Source organism: Microcaecilia unicolor, chromosome 6, assembly GCF_901765095.1.
Source record: "Microcaecilia unicolor chromosome 6, aMicUni1.1, whole genome shotgun sequence".
Taxonomy (NCBI): Eukaryota; Metazoa; Chordata; class Amphibia; order Gymnophiona; family Siphonopidae; genus Microcaecilia; species Microcaecilia unicolor.
In genome coordinates, this window is record NC_044036.1 from 309,820,371 (window position 1) to 309,834,211 (window position 13,841).

General features: G+C 44.8%; 1 protein-coding gene across 1 annotated transcript in view; it reads left to right on the top strand.

Moving 5' to 3' along the window:
* Positions 1-802: 802 nt before the first annotated feature.
* The window catches only part of LOC115472552, a 56,124-nt gene continuing 43,085 nt past the window's right edge, over positions 803-13,841 (top strand). The window contains exons 1-2 of the mRNA XM_030206849.1: positions 803-882; positions 9,320-9,401. Coding sequence (XP_030062709.1) covers positions 9,335-9,401 — 67 coding nt within the window. The 5' untranslated portion in view covers positions 803-882; positions 9,320-9,334. The remainder of the gene's footprint in view (positions 883-9,319; positions 9,402-13,841) is intronic.

Genomic DNA, 13,841 nt, shown 5'->3' on the forward strand with positions numbered 1-13,841 from the left:
AGCCTTCTCAGCCTCTCTTGTTGTTGTATTCTAAGCAGTATTATCTGTATGGGATATTTCTGCATTTCTTCAAGTAGTTGTTGGGGAAAGTAGGTAAAATGTATTGTAGCATTATTGTGAAAAATGTAAACATTTAATGGTTTAAAAGTTTTTGATTCTAATAAAAAAGAATTCATATTTATATATTGTAGTTACTATGTAAGAAGAGATGCATATTCATTGTGGATATCATGAAAACCTGACTGGCTAGATGTGTTCCGAGGACTGGGTTGAAATCCCTGCATTAAATTTGTGTGCAGCATTATAGAATTAGGGAGATCCACTCAATTTGCCTGCTCAGATTTACACCAAGTTTCAGCTGGGGTAAAACTTGGTGCCCAAAGTTGAGCTGGATTCGATGCTACTACTACACACTTTTCTATAAAGGGAACCTATCCTTAGGTGCTCTTTATAGAACGTGATTTGCACTGATTTTTTTGGAGCATTGTAGCCTGAATTTAGCCCAAAGTGACTGAGGACAGTTGGCCAGAGAGGGCTAAACATGCTTCCTTACTTTATGTTTTGAATGCTTCCGTGTAATGAGTTGCTATTAAATATTCTTAACAACGCCTTACAATTTTTTATGTCGAGCAGGCATGCATTTTCTATGACATAAAAAGATATATCATCTAGAATGTAAGCCGCATTGAGCCTGCCATGAGTGGGAAAGCGCGGGGTACAAATGTAACAAAACAAACAAAAAAAAAAGAAGGGAAAGATTGAAAGTGAAAGTTCAAAGTAGAAAGAAATCCAGACCGAAGTGCAGGCAGCAGACAGCAATTTCTACTGTAACTAGAGACACGACATCACCCTCAGTGTGTTCCCGAATGTGATGCCTTTAAGGTGAGTGTGTTAGAGAATTTCTGATTCGGAAGCAATGTTACTGCTTCTTCCTCTGCTCCCTGTGACTCTGTAATTCACCTGCTGCCCCGGTTTTGGGTTCTTTTAGAATGTCGAAGTTCTGGACGCGGTTTAAGAGGGAACGTGAGATGCCCTCTGTGCCTCTGCAGTGGTTTTAAAGAACTATTCTACTGTCTAGGTGCTAAATGAAATGTTAAATCATGCCATTTCTCTTGCGAATTCTTGTCACTCCAACTTGCAAAACGTGTTGTGTTCATGTCAGTTCTAAGTACTGTGGGCAGCGATGTTCTTTTCTGGAAGGCACACGCTTCAGTTTCTGCAGGTCCTTCTCCCTTTTACCAGTCCGAAGTACACTGGCTGTCCCGTAGAGTTGTAGGAGGTATCTTTTTGTCGGACGGACTCAAGTCAATACAACTGTGGCTAGCTTTAGTAAGATTTTGTTCTTGCTTCTGTTTGTGATTTTTTAATAAGTAACTCAAGGTGACATTTGGGTGTAGTAGGAAGAAAATGTTTTCAACAAATACTGTTTTGTTTTTTGTTTTGTTTTAGTTGCTTTGTGTGTGTGTGTGTGTGTGTGTTTTAGATTTGCAGAGAAGTTATTTGACGTTTGAGCCCACAGGGGCAGCCTGGTAGCCCCCACTGCTCTTGCAGATTTTACTAAATAAATCAACAATCACAGTCCCCTGCTTCTGTTTGTGATTTTTTTTTTTTATTATTTTAACAAATTTTTTATTATATAATCTCAAAACACATTGAGACATTGAAATACATATTACATTTACATAGTCAGTAAACCAAGGAAAATAAAACAAATATCATCTTCGTCCACAAAAAAAAGAAATATGATTCCAAGATTTAGAAAACCATCAAGAAATAAAAGAAAACTTGCATCTGCCACCTCTTAGGTCAACCTCCAGCCTGCTATTCAGGGAGGACATACAACATTCACTTCCATTCTTGCATCTAGAAAATCAATAAGCTGTTTAGAGTCCATGAATTGATATTGTTTACCCTCCAGCACTATATTACAAATACAAGGAAAACGCAGTACAAAATTTGCTCCCACGGCCTCGGCTCTAGGGCGCAGGGCTAAAAAAGCCCTACGCCTTACCTGCGTCTGCCTAGAGAGATCAGGAAACACTCTAACTTTTGAACCCATAAACAGTTTATCTAAGTGTCTTAATGAAAGTCTTAAAACAGCATTTCGGTCTGGCTCCAAAACAAAGGTAACCAGCATAGTTGTCCTCTGAGTAATAAGTTCCAGTGAGTTTTCCAGGAAAGAGGTAAGGTTCATAGCTTCTCCTACTACCGGTAAGGGGGGCTCTCCATCCCTCCCCTTAAGGCTCCAGATGTATTGAGCACGTGTAATAGGAGGTAATGTTTCCTTATCCATCCCCAGAATCTCGCTCAAATATTTTTTTACCATGTCCACAGAAGAAATTAGCGGAGATTTGGGGTAATTAAGGAACCTTAGATTAAGTCTTCTGACCTGGTTCTCCAGGTATTCTAAGCGTTTATTAAGGAAATTATTATCTTTAACTAAGGCTACTTCCAAAGTCCCCATTTCTTGTATCTTAGAATCCAAATTTCCTATCTTAGAGGACTGTTGTGCTGTCTCTTGTGCTTGGATCAGAACGGCTTGAGAAATAACTTTAATATCGTTAGCATTTTCATGAATCATAGCCTGCATGGAAGAGTGAGTGCTGTAGACCATGTCCCACAGTGACTCTAATGTCACAACGGCAGGTTTAATTATACCACTTGCCACTGGAGGGGAGCTAGATAAGGTCTCCCGGCGGGATAACTTGGAAACAATTTCTTGGGGTAATACCTTTAGGGCCTGCGAAGCCGTAGAAAAGTGTTCATGAGTCCCGTCCAAATTCGTAGAAGACCTCCCCTCAGGCAGCGCTGGTTGCACAACTCCGGTGTCCGTTGCTGCTTGGGCTGCCACGAAAAACTCGCTCCCTGGCTGGCGTGGTGCCGTACGTTCCACAGGGCTCAGAGAAGCCCCGTCTCCGCTCTCTATCGACGTCAAAGCGTCGAGAGTTGCAGAAGGAGATGAAGCACTTAGAGGTCCCGGTTGTTTCGTCGGAAACTGTAAAGTTGTTTGTTTCATCGCTGGAAAGGCCCATCGCGTCGGACAGGTTCGGGGACGCGAATGATTAAAAAAAAACCTCAGAGCCTCGTCAGGAGCAAACCCGGGTGCGTCTGGTCACAGCGCCATCTTGGAATGTGATTTTTTAATAAGTAACTCAAGGTGACATTTGGGTGTAGTAGGAAGAAAATGTTTTCAACAAATACTGTTTTGTTTTTTTAGATTTGCAGAGAAGTTATTTGACGTTTGAGCCCACAGGGGCAGCCTGGTAGCCCCCACTGCTCTTGCAGATTTTACTAAATAAATCAACAATCACAGTCCCCTGGTAAACATTTTCTGCCTTAAGGGTTCTGGTTGGGATGTGACTTAGTAGCAGAGTGGTTTTTGAGGTCTGTGTGTTTGTGACCAGAATGATCCTCCTGAGTCTTATCTGTCTAATGCAGAGAGGACACCTGCTGCCTGTCTGGGTTAAAGGTGACCAGAGGGATACTACTACTACTACTTATCATTTCTATAGCGCTACTAGACGTACGCAGCGCTGTACACTTGAAAATGAAGAGACAGTCCCTGCTCAACAGAGCTTACAATCTAATTAGGCCAGACAAACAGGACAAACAAGAGATAAGGGAATATTAAAGTGAGGATGATAAAATAAGGGTTCTGAACAAGTGAATAAGGCTTAGGAGTTAAAAGCAGCATCAAAAAGGTGGGTTTTTAGCTTAGATTTGAAGACGGCCAGAGATGGAGCTTGACTATTGGCTCAGGAAGTCTATTCCAGGCATATGGTGCAGCAAGATAAAAGGATCGGAGTCTGGAGTTAGGGGTGGAGTAGAAGAGTGCAGATAAGAGAGATTTACCCAGTGAGTGGAATTCCGGGGAGGAGTGTAGGGAGAGATAAGAGTGGAGAGGTACTGAGGAGCTGCAGAGTGAATGTAGTTGTAAGTCAATAACATATGGTAACATAGTAGATGATGGCAGAAAAAGACCTGCACGGTCCATCCAGTCTGCCCAACAAGATAACTCATATGTGCTACTTTTGTGTATACCTTACCTTGATTTGTATCTGTCTTTTTCAGGGCACAGACCGTATAAGTCTGCACAGCACTAGCCCCGCCTCCCAACCACCAGCCCCGCCTCCCACCACCGGCTCTGCCATCCAATCTCAGCTAAGCTCCTAAGGATCCATTCCTTCTGAACAGGAATCCTTTATGTTTATCCCACGCATGGTTGAATTCTGTTACCGTTTTCATCTCCACCACCTCCCGCGGGAGGGTATTCCAAGCATCCACCACTCTCTCCGTGAAAAAATACTTCCTGACATTTTTCTTGAGTCTTCCCCCGTTCAATCTCATTTCATGTCCTCTAGTTCTACCGCCTTCCCATCTCCGGAAAAGGTTCGTTTGTGGATTAATACCTTTCAAATATTTGAACGTCTGTATCATATCACCCCTGTTTCTCCTTTCTTCCAGGGTATACATGTTCAGGTCAGCAAGTCTCTGCTCATACATCTTGTAACGCAAATCCTATACCATTCTCGTAGCTTTTCTTTACACCGCTTCAATTCTTTTTACATCCTTAGCAAGATACAGCCTCCAAAACTGAACCCAATACTCCAGGTGAGGCCTCACCAACGATTTATACAGGGGCATCAAAACCCCCTTTCTTCTGCTGGTCACACCTCTCTCTATACAGCCTAACAACCTTCTAGTTACGGCCACCGCCTTGTCACACTGTTTCGTTGCCTTCAGGTCCTCAGATACTATCACCCCAAGATCCCTCTCCTCGTCTGTACATATTAGACTCTCACCGCCTCACACATACGTCTCCCATGGATTTCTACTCCCTAAGTGCATCACTTTGCATTTCTTCGCATTGAATTTTAATTGCCAGACCTTAGACCATTCTTCTAGCTTCCTTTCATGTTTTCCACTCCCTCCCGGGTGTCCACTCTGTTACAGATCTTAGTATCATCCGCAAATAGGCAAACTTTACCTTCTAACCCTTCGGCAATGTCACTCAGAAATATATTGAACAGAATCGGCTCCAGCACCGATCCCTGAGGCACTCCACTACTCACCTTTCCCTCATCCGAGCAAATTCAACCATCACCCTCTGGCGTCTGTCCGTCAACCAGTTCCTAATCCAGTTCACCACTTCGGGTCCTATCTTAGCCTGTCCAGTTTATTTAAGAGCCTCCTGTGGGGAACCGTGTCAAAAGCTTTGCTGAAATCTAAGTAGATTACATCTATAGCTCGTCCCTGATTCAGTTCTCCGGTCACCCAATCAAAGAACTCAATGAGATTCGTTTGGCACGATTTCCCTTTGGTAAAACCATGTTGTCTCGGATCTTGCAACTTATTGGTTTCTAGGAAATTCACTATCCTTTCCTTCAGCATCACTTCCATTACTTTTCCAATAACCGAAGTGAGGCTTACCAGCCTGTTTCCAGCTTCTTCCCTATCGCCACTTTTGTGAAGAGGGACCACATCCGCCGTTCTCCAATCCTTCGGAACCTCTCCTGTCTGCAAGGATTTATTAAACAAAGCTTTAAGAGGACCCACCAGAATCTCTCTGAGCTCCCTCAATATCCTGGGGTGGATCCCGTCCGGTCCCATGGCTTTGTCCACCTTTAGATTTTCAAGTTGTTCATACACACTCTCTTCCATGAACGGTGCTATATCCACTCCATTGCAGTCCTTCTCCAGGATTTTCTTCTGTGAAAACAGAACAAAAGTATCTATTTAGCAAATTTGCTTTTTCTTCATCATTATCCACATAGCGGTTCGCAGTACCTTTTAGTCTCACAATTCCCTTTTTAGTCATTCTCCTTTCACTAATATACCTGAAGAAATTTTTGTCACCCCTCCTTACCTTTCTAGCCATTTGTTCTTCCGCACGCACTTTCGCCAGACGTATCTCTCTCTTGGCTTCTTTCAGTTTCATCTGGTATTCCTCCCCATGTTCTTCTTCATGAGTTTTTCTGTATTTCTGGAACGCCAACTCTTTAGCCTTTATTTTCTCAGCCACTTGCTTGGAGAACCATATCGTTTTCCTTTTTCTCTTGCTTTTATTTACTTTCTTTACATAAAGGTTTGTGGCCCTATTTATAGCTTCTTTCAGCCTGGACCACTGTCCTTCCACTTCTCGTACGTCCTCCCAGCCCATCAACTCCTTTCTTAGGTATTCCCCCTTTTTACTAAAGTCAGCATGCTTGAAGTCCAGGACTGAGTTTTGAGTGGCTGCCCTCCACTTCAGCTGTCATATCAAACCAAACCGTTTGATGGTCACTGCTGCCGAGGTTGGCACCCACTCGGACATTTGACACGCTATCCCCATTTGTGAGCACCAGATCCAGCGTTGCTCCCTCCCTCGTGGGTTCAGTCACCATTTGTCTGAGCAGAGCACTTTGGAAAGCATCCATGATCTCTTTACTTCTTTCCGATTCTGCAGATGGAACCTTCCAATCTACATCCGGCAGATTGAAATCTCCCAGCAACAGCACCTCTCTCTTGTTTCCCAACTTTTGAATATCTGCGATCAGGTCTTTATCTAATTCTTCCAATTGTGTCGGAGGTCTGTAGACAACACCCACGTGGACAGAGGTTCTATTATCTCTTTTTAAGGTTTCTCTTTTTAAGAGGAGTTTGAACTGTATGCAGAAACGGATAGGGAGCCAGTGAAGTGACTTGAGGAGAGGGCTCTAACAATTTTTTAGTGCATCTAGCCCTCAGATCACTATTAGGTCTGGAGCTCTTTGAGGCTTTTTCCCTCCTCACGGTGTAACATTCTGTACTTCCACATATTTTTTGTTACACTAGTGGGTCATTGTTTCTTATTTATTTTTTGGTGATGAGTTGAGTGACTCCGCATCCATTTATGTGTGTGTATAGTGTAATGTTTAAATAGCAGGTGTTATCCCAGAAATACAAAAAGGACATTGATTCCCAATGGTTTATTACCCCAGGTAAAACGTAGGGCTTTCTATTATTTATATTCAATATCTTTATTCTGTTGTTATCCTATATAATAATTCTCACCTCCAACATTCTAAAACCTGGCTGCCTGGTGTCCGTAATTTTCTCCGAAGCCTCAGCTGACGTCATCTGTCCATCTGTCTCTGCCCCGCCCTCGCGTCAAAACATTATGATGTCGAGGGCGGGTAAAAGCAAAGAAAAACTCGCCGCTGGCTGCACCCCTCCCCGCCCTCCTCCCCGAGACGCCACGCCAGCTGCCTGGCTGGACCCCCCTGTCCGCCTTCTCTCCCTCACCTGGACACAGAGTCATGAATGGACCACAACCTCTCCCCCCGCTCCTTCATAGTCGCCACTGGACTCGCTGCTCTCTCCCTCCCCCCTCCCGAGTCGCCGCTGGACCCCATCCCTCCACCCACAGTCACCCTCACCCACCCTCCTCTCCAATGGACACTCGCACCAGCTGCTCACTCGCCATCCCGCTGCCCTCCCTCTCTTCTCCAAGTCCACATTACAAATCTCGGAGAGGACGAAGAGGGAGGGCGGCGGGACGGCGAGAGAGTGGCTGTTGCGAGTGTCCATCGGGGAGGAGGGTGCGTGAGGGTGACTGTGGGCGGAGGTGGGATGGGGTCAAGCGGCGACTCGGGAAGGGGGAGGGATGCAGAGAGCAGCGGTCCCACTCCAGCGCAAACGTCATCCCTGTTCACGAAAAACAAAGCAAGCAAACCTTTCAGATGCTGCACGAGGATCAATAGACAAGAATGAAAATGAGCCAATCAACTCCACTGTAAGTAAAGAAGCCCATTGGTTAATCTCTGTTTCCACTCACCCACGCTGCCTTCATTGCCATACACTCAAAACCTAACAGACCTAGGAGCTGCTTCTCCACATTGTCATTTTAAAATTGTTGCTCCATCACAAACAACTCTACAGCTGTTTCAACTGGATAGACAGTGCCTTAAAAGGTGGAGGAAAAAAGGTTTTTGTTTTTTGTTTCTTCCTGAACAGCTTTTTAATTTATTTGAAACCCAACCATCTGTACATATCAATATCATGACATCACAATTGAATATCACTAAAACAGTTTTAAAAATTATTATAGTTGGTAGAAACAGCAATTTTAAACTCTGCATTTTGTGCACATTTTTCTACTCTAAAAACTTTATCCTGGTGAGTGCCCATGGCTGCGTCAGCCCCGCCGTTGCCTGTCAATGTGTGTGAGTGAGAGTATGACGGAGCTCCTGGTGGCTGTGGGTCAGGCCAGGACTTAGCTGGTGGACGGGAAACACAGTGTGTCGTTAGGTTGACAGCGAATAGCAACCCCCCCCCCCCCACTCCCAAGCATCTTGAAGGGAGGGAACAGGACCCTGAAACTGGGAGGGGGACCCTGGAACTGGGATGGAGGGAGGGAAGGTGGCCCTGGAACTGGGAGGGTGGGGACTCTGAAACTCAGAGGGAGGGAGGGTGCGGGGACCCTGGAACTCGGAGGGACCATGGGACTGGGAGGGGGGATGACCCTGGAACTGAGAGGGAGGGAGGGAAGGGGGACCCTGGAACTGGGAGGGAGGAGGGAGGGGCCCCTGGCACACACTCTGATTCACATACATACACTCTCTCTCTCACAGACATACTCACACCCAGTCACACTCTCTCTGTCACACACGCACACTCTCGAACATTCACTCACTCTCACACAGTCAATCTCACACACACTGTCTCAAACATACACACTCCGAAGAAAACCTTGCTAGCGCCCCTTTCATTTGTCAGAAACGGGCCTTTTTTTACTAGTTATTATATAAACCACTCTGACTTGTCTGACAAATAGGGTGGTATATCAATCTAGATTTATTGGTTATATAGTAACATAATAAGTGACGGCAGATAAAGACCTGAGTGGTCCACAGTCACACTCATTATCAATTCTAGATTAAATCAACAATGAACGTGATATTATATATTTGATCATGTTCTTTCTTTGGTGTTTCTGGGACATAGACCATAGAAGTCTGGCTCTGTCCTTATGTTCCAACTACTGGAGTTTCTGTCGAAGTTCTCTCTAGCCCATCCTAAAGCAGATCGCCATATGCGGGACTCAGACCGTACAAACCAGCCAAGCATTGGCCTTAGCTGATACAGCCAGAGCTGCCATCTAAGCGCCACTTGACATGCAAATACATATGCAACCCTTTAAGTTTTATGTTTTTTATAGTATTAATTTTCTAATTACAGATCCTCTGTGTTTATCCCATGCTTTTTTTGAATTCCGCCACTGTCTTTTTTCTCCACCACCTGATAAACCTTTCTTGCTTAAAAATTTTAACTTGAACTGTTATTGTCTTGTTGTTGACAGGTCTGAGTACATCCCATGGCTTCACTGCGCTGTGTCGTTCACTGCTTCCTGCTCATGTTCATTACATCCTCAGTTTCTCAACGTGAGTTCTGTTTTTCTTTTCTGTCCTGTTCCCTCCATATATAGAGGGGGAGGGGCTATGCATACTTTATCACTTCATTAGATTTGCTTTGGGAGTGTCCATTTTCTTTTGTTTCAAATTGTTTTCTCATTTTATTTTGTCTTTAGTTTTATCATGCAGTACAGTACTGATATGAGGTGCATGTTAAAAACAAATGGGCTTTTATTCAGCCAGCAGTAGTCATTGTTTTCTTAAACACTAATCGTCACCAGCTAGATTAGCCCCTGATATTCAGTGCCAAGCCATGTCCGGGCACAGACACTGAATATCGAGGGGGGGCTAATTTCACAGGCTTGGCCAATATTTAGCTGGGACCCACGTGTAACCTTTTGTAACTTAAAAAAAGAAAAGCTTCTCAATACCCCTCCAAACCCCCTGACAAAGCCTCCCTGTTTCCCCCAACCTTCTCTCTAATCCCCCTCAAGAAAGACCCCACTCCCTGCAGTCTAGGTAGGTCCCATGGGTCTACCTTTGCTTCCTAGTGGTCTAGTGGGGTCTTTGGGGGCAGGAGCAAAGCCCCCTCTCTCCTGTCCCTTGTTGCTGCCAGGACCAAATAGCTGCAGCAACCTCTTGCCGTACCAGCAGCCGCAAGGGGCGGGGGGGGGGGGGGAGGGAGGGTGTCTGTATTTGAGCGTAACTGGGGAGGGAGTCTCAGCTATGCTCAAATAGAGTGATATCAATTTGGACCCGGGGACCCCCAACGTCGGTTCCTTGTGAGAGAAACAGATTTGATTGCAAGTTAAGTAAAGCTTTTTACATTGTTAAATAATTTGCCATAATTACCTAAGAATAATAGCACATAGATGTCAGTTTTAGGAGGGTTTTTTTTTTTTTTTGCCTATGATGAAGCAAAAGAGCATTTTTGGCTTTTAAGCCGTGAGCTTTTGAAAGCCTATTTGGTTTCTTGAGGATTTTTCCTCCTTTTTATGAAAAGACATATCAAGTAATAAAAAGAGAGGTTTTTGGTCACAATTCTTTAAAGAACTAATATTTTGATTTAGTGTTTATTGCAAATCAGAATATAGACATTCAAGTCGGGACGTCTGAAGTTCCCCTAGTATTTTAGAACAAGATCTGCCGACTGTAGATCCTGTTCTCAAATAAACAGTGAAACAGACAGTCATGTGCCAGTTATATGTAGAAAGAGCATCCATGTTAGAAAAATGGATGTCTAAAATATGAGCAGGGCGACACAGGAATAATTTTGCTAGCTGTGGCCAACATGTTTGCTTGTTTTTCCAAAAAAAGATAAATATTTTTGCATCAATCAAACATAAATAACAGTCCAGTTCAATAACAGGTTTCAAAGTAGAAAGTGACATGGGGAAAAAGTTTGTCCCCTTCCTGTCCCCATGGGATCTGTCCCTGTGCCCATCCCCGCAGTTACTGCTGGTCACCATTTCCTTGTCATTCTCTACCCAGTACCCCTGCCAGTCTGGCTTAAGAAGTACCTGCTCCAAAACTTTGACTTGAAATGCCACCTCTTGCTTTGGACTGTAAAACAAGTGTCTTATTCATAACTTAGAAATAGAATGTGAGCAAGAGTGCATCAGCTTTGTCCTTTGCCCTAGAGGTAAGCTTATGACCAACAGAAAAAAAGGTGGGGCTCAAAACCTTAGCAATATATGTTTCACAGTCGGTTTCGGAACTTTTTTGTCATTTTACTTGTGCACGATGTAAGCAGGGTGTGAGATTAAAAGAGCACATGGGCACTATTTTATTGTTTTCCATGCTACTGGAACGTACCATAATGTATGGGGCTCTAGTGGTTTTTGTGTTTACTACTACTACTTATCACTTCTAAAGCGCTACAAGGCATACGCAGCGCTGTACACCATACATGAAAAGACAGTCCCTGCTCAAAGAGCTCACAATCTAAAAATGGAATGTTGCTAGTGTAATAGCAACATTCCATGTAGAATCTCAAATAGTAGCAACATTCCATGTTCCACTGCACTAACCACTAGGCTACTCCTCCACTAGCAACATTCCATTTAGAAGCCTGCCCTTGCAGATCAGCAATGCAGCCACACAGGCTTCTGTTTCTGTGAGTCTGACGTGCAGGACGTCAGACTCACAGAAACAGAAGCCTGCGCGGCCACATTGCTGATCTGCAAGGGCAGGCTTCTACATTACTACTACTACTACTTATCACTTCTATAACGCTACAAGGCATACGCAGCGCTGGACACCATACATGAAAAGACAGTCCCTGCTCAAAGAGCTCACAATCTAAATAGGACAGACAGACAGAACATATTGCTTATTGTCCTATTTTTTATGCTTCAAAATTTTAACAAACAACTCTTAACCCAACTAATCCCCAACCTTTCTGCACAATGTTTAGTACTCTGTAATTCTGCTAACGCCCTCTACAGAGAAAGAGAGGGAGACTGCAAATAATGTGATCCATGCCTAAGTATGCCCTGGTTTAATTATAACAAGATGCCTATCAAGGGATGCAAATTTTTCACATGAACGGGTGAGAAATTAACCCAAGCCCCCAAAGGTGGCACTATTAAATCTGAAGTATTTACCTGCTCTGCAATATTCCAGATTCTGACAGAACAATCACAGCTGGCTGATGCCAAAAACGTATCCCTGTTTTTTGTTTCACAACACATTAGCTTTTCCTCTTTTTTAAAAAAAGTTTTTAAGTATTGTGGACACAAGGAAGGAAGATCTGTTCAGCCTAAATACATATAAATATAGAAAGTATGCTGCCTTAATGAACATGGCACATTAGTTGGATGGTCTTTGTTTGCTGCAGACACACTGAAGCTTTTTCTCAGAGTTAGTGGGAACTTCGGTGGTTGCACTCATATTTTAAGGTGTTTTTCATTTTCCTGTGCATTGTTCTGCAAAATCATTTTTTGCTGCCATTTTTTTTCCTTCAGTACATTTACCTTCAGAATTCCAAACTAGTGATCTACATTGTTTGGTTAGCATACTTTAAATGTTAGTGTGTTTTACATTGATTTTAACATTAAGTCAATTACTGCAGCTTAATTACTTAATGTGTACAACTAACTGAAAAGAAGGTCCAAAATCATGGAAAAATCCACTCAAACAAACCCCAAATCTTTGCCCTGTGCACATCCTTATTCAAAATATAAAGTGTGTCCTGCAAACAAAGTGGAAAAGGAAGGGGAGAATCCATGCCCTTTAAAAGTTTGATGCTTTGCAAGGTGGCAAGTGCTTTGTGAAGAACCTTCATCCTTCACTTCTTTTTCTCGTTCCAGAATAATTTTTTTCCTCTTTACTCAAGTTTCCTACTGCAATGTACTAGGATGTACCCCTCCTCTGTATTACAAAACCTGTTTTTGATTTTTTTTTATGTATAATCTTATTTGAAAACAAAGAACATTACTGCAGATAAGACTATATCCTGTTCAGAAGGAATGGATCCTCAGGAGCTTAGCCGAGATTGGGTGGCAGAGCCGGTGGTGGGAGGCGGGGATGGTGGTTGGGAGGCGGGATAGTGGTGGGCAGACTTATACGGTCTGTGCCAGAGCCAGTGGTGGGAGGCGGGACTGGTGGTTGGGAAGCGGGGATAGTGGTGGGCAGACTTATACGGTCTGTGCCAGAGCCGGTGGTGGGAGGTGGGGCTGGTGGTTGGGAGGCGGGGATAGTGCTGGGCAGACCTATACGGTCTGTGCCAGAGCCAGTGGTTGGGAGGCTGGGATAGTGCTGGGCAGACTTATACGGTCTGTGCTAGAGCCGGTGGTGGGAGGCGGGGCTGGTGGTTGGGAGGCGGGGATAGTGCTGGGCAGACTTATAAGGTCTGTGCCAGAGCCGGTGGTTGGGAGGCAGGGATAGTGCTGGGCAGACTTATACGGTCTCTGCCAGAGCCGGTGGTGGGAGGCAGGACTGGTGGTTGGGAGGCGGGGATAATAGTGGGCAGACTTATATGGTCTGTGCCAGAGCCGGTGGTGGGAGGCGGGACTGGTGGTTGGGAGGCGGGGATAGTGCTGAGCAGACTTATACGGTCTGTGCCAGAGCCGGTGGTGGGAGGCGGGACTGGTGGTTGGGAGGCGGGGATAGTGCTGGGCAGACTTATACGGTCTGTGCCAGAGCCGGTGGTGGGAGGTGGGGCTGGTGGTTGGGAGGCGGGGATAGTGCTGGGCAGACCTATACGGTCTGTGCCAGAGCCAGTGGTTGGGAGGCTGGGATAGTGCTGGGCAGACTTATACGGTCTGTGCCAGAACCGGTGGTGGGAGGTAGGGCTGGTGGTTGGGAGGCGGGGATAGTGCTGGGCAGACTTATACGGTCTGTGCCAGAGCCGGTGGTTGAGAGGCAGGGATAGTGACTGGGCAGACTTATACGGTCTGTGCCAGAGCCAGTGGTGGGAGGCGGGGCTGGTGGTTGGGAGGCAGGGATAGTGCTGGGCAGACTTATACG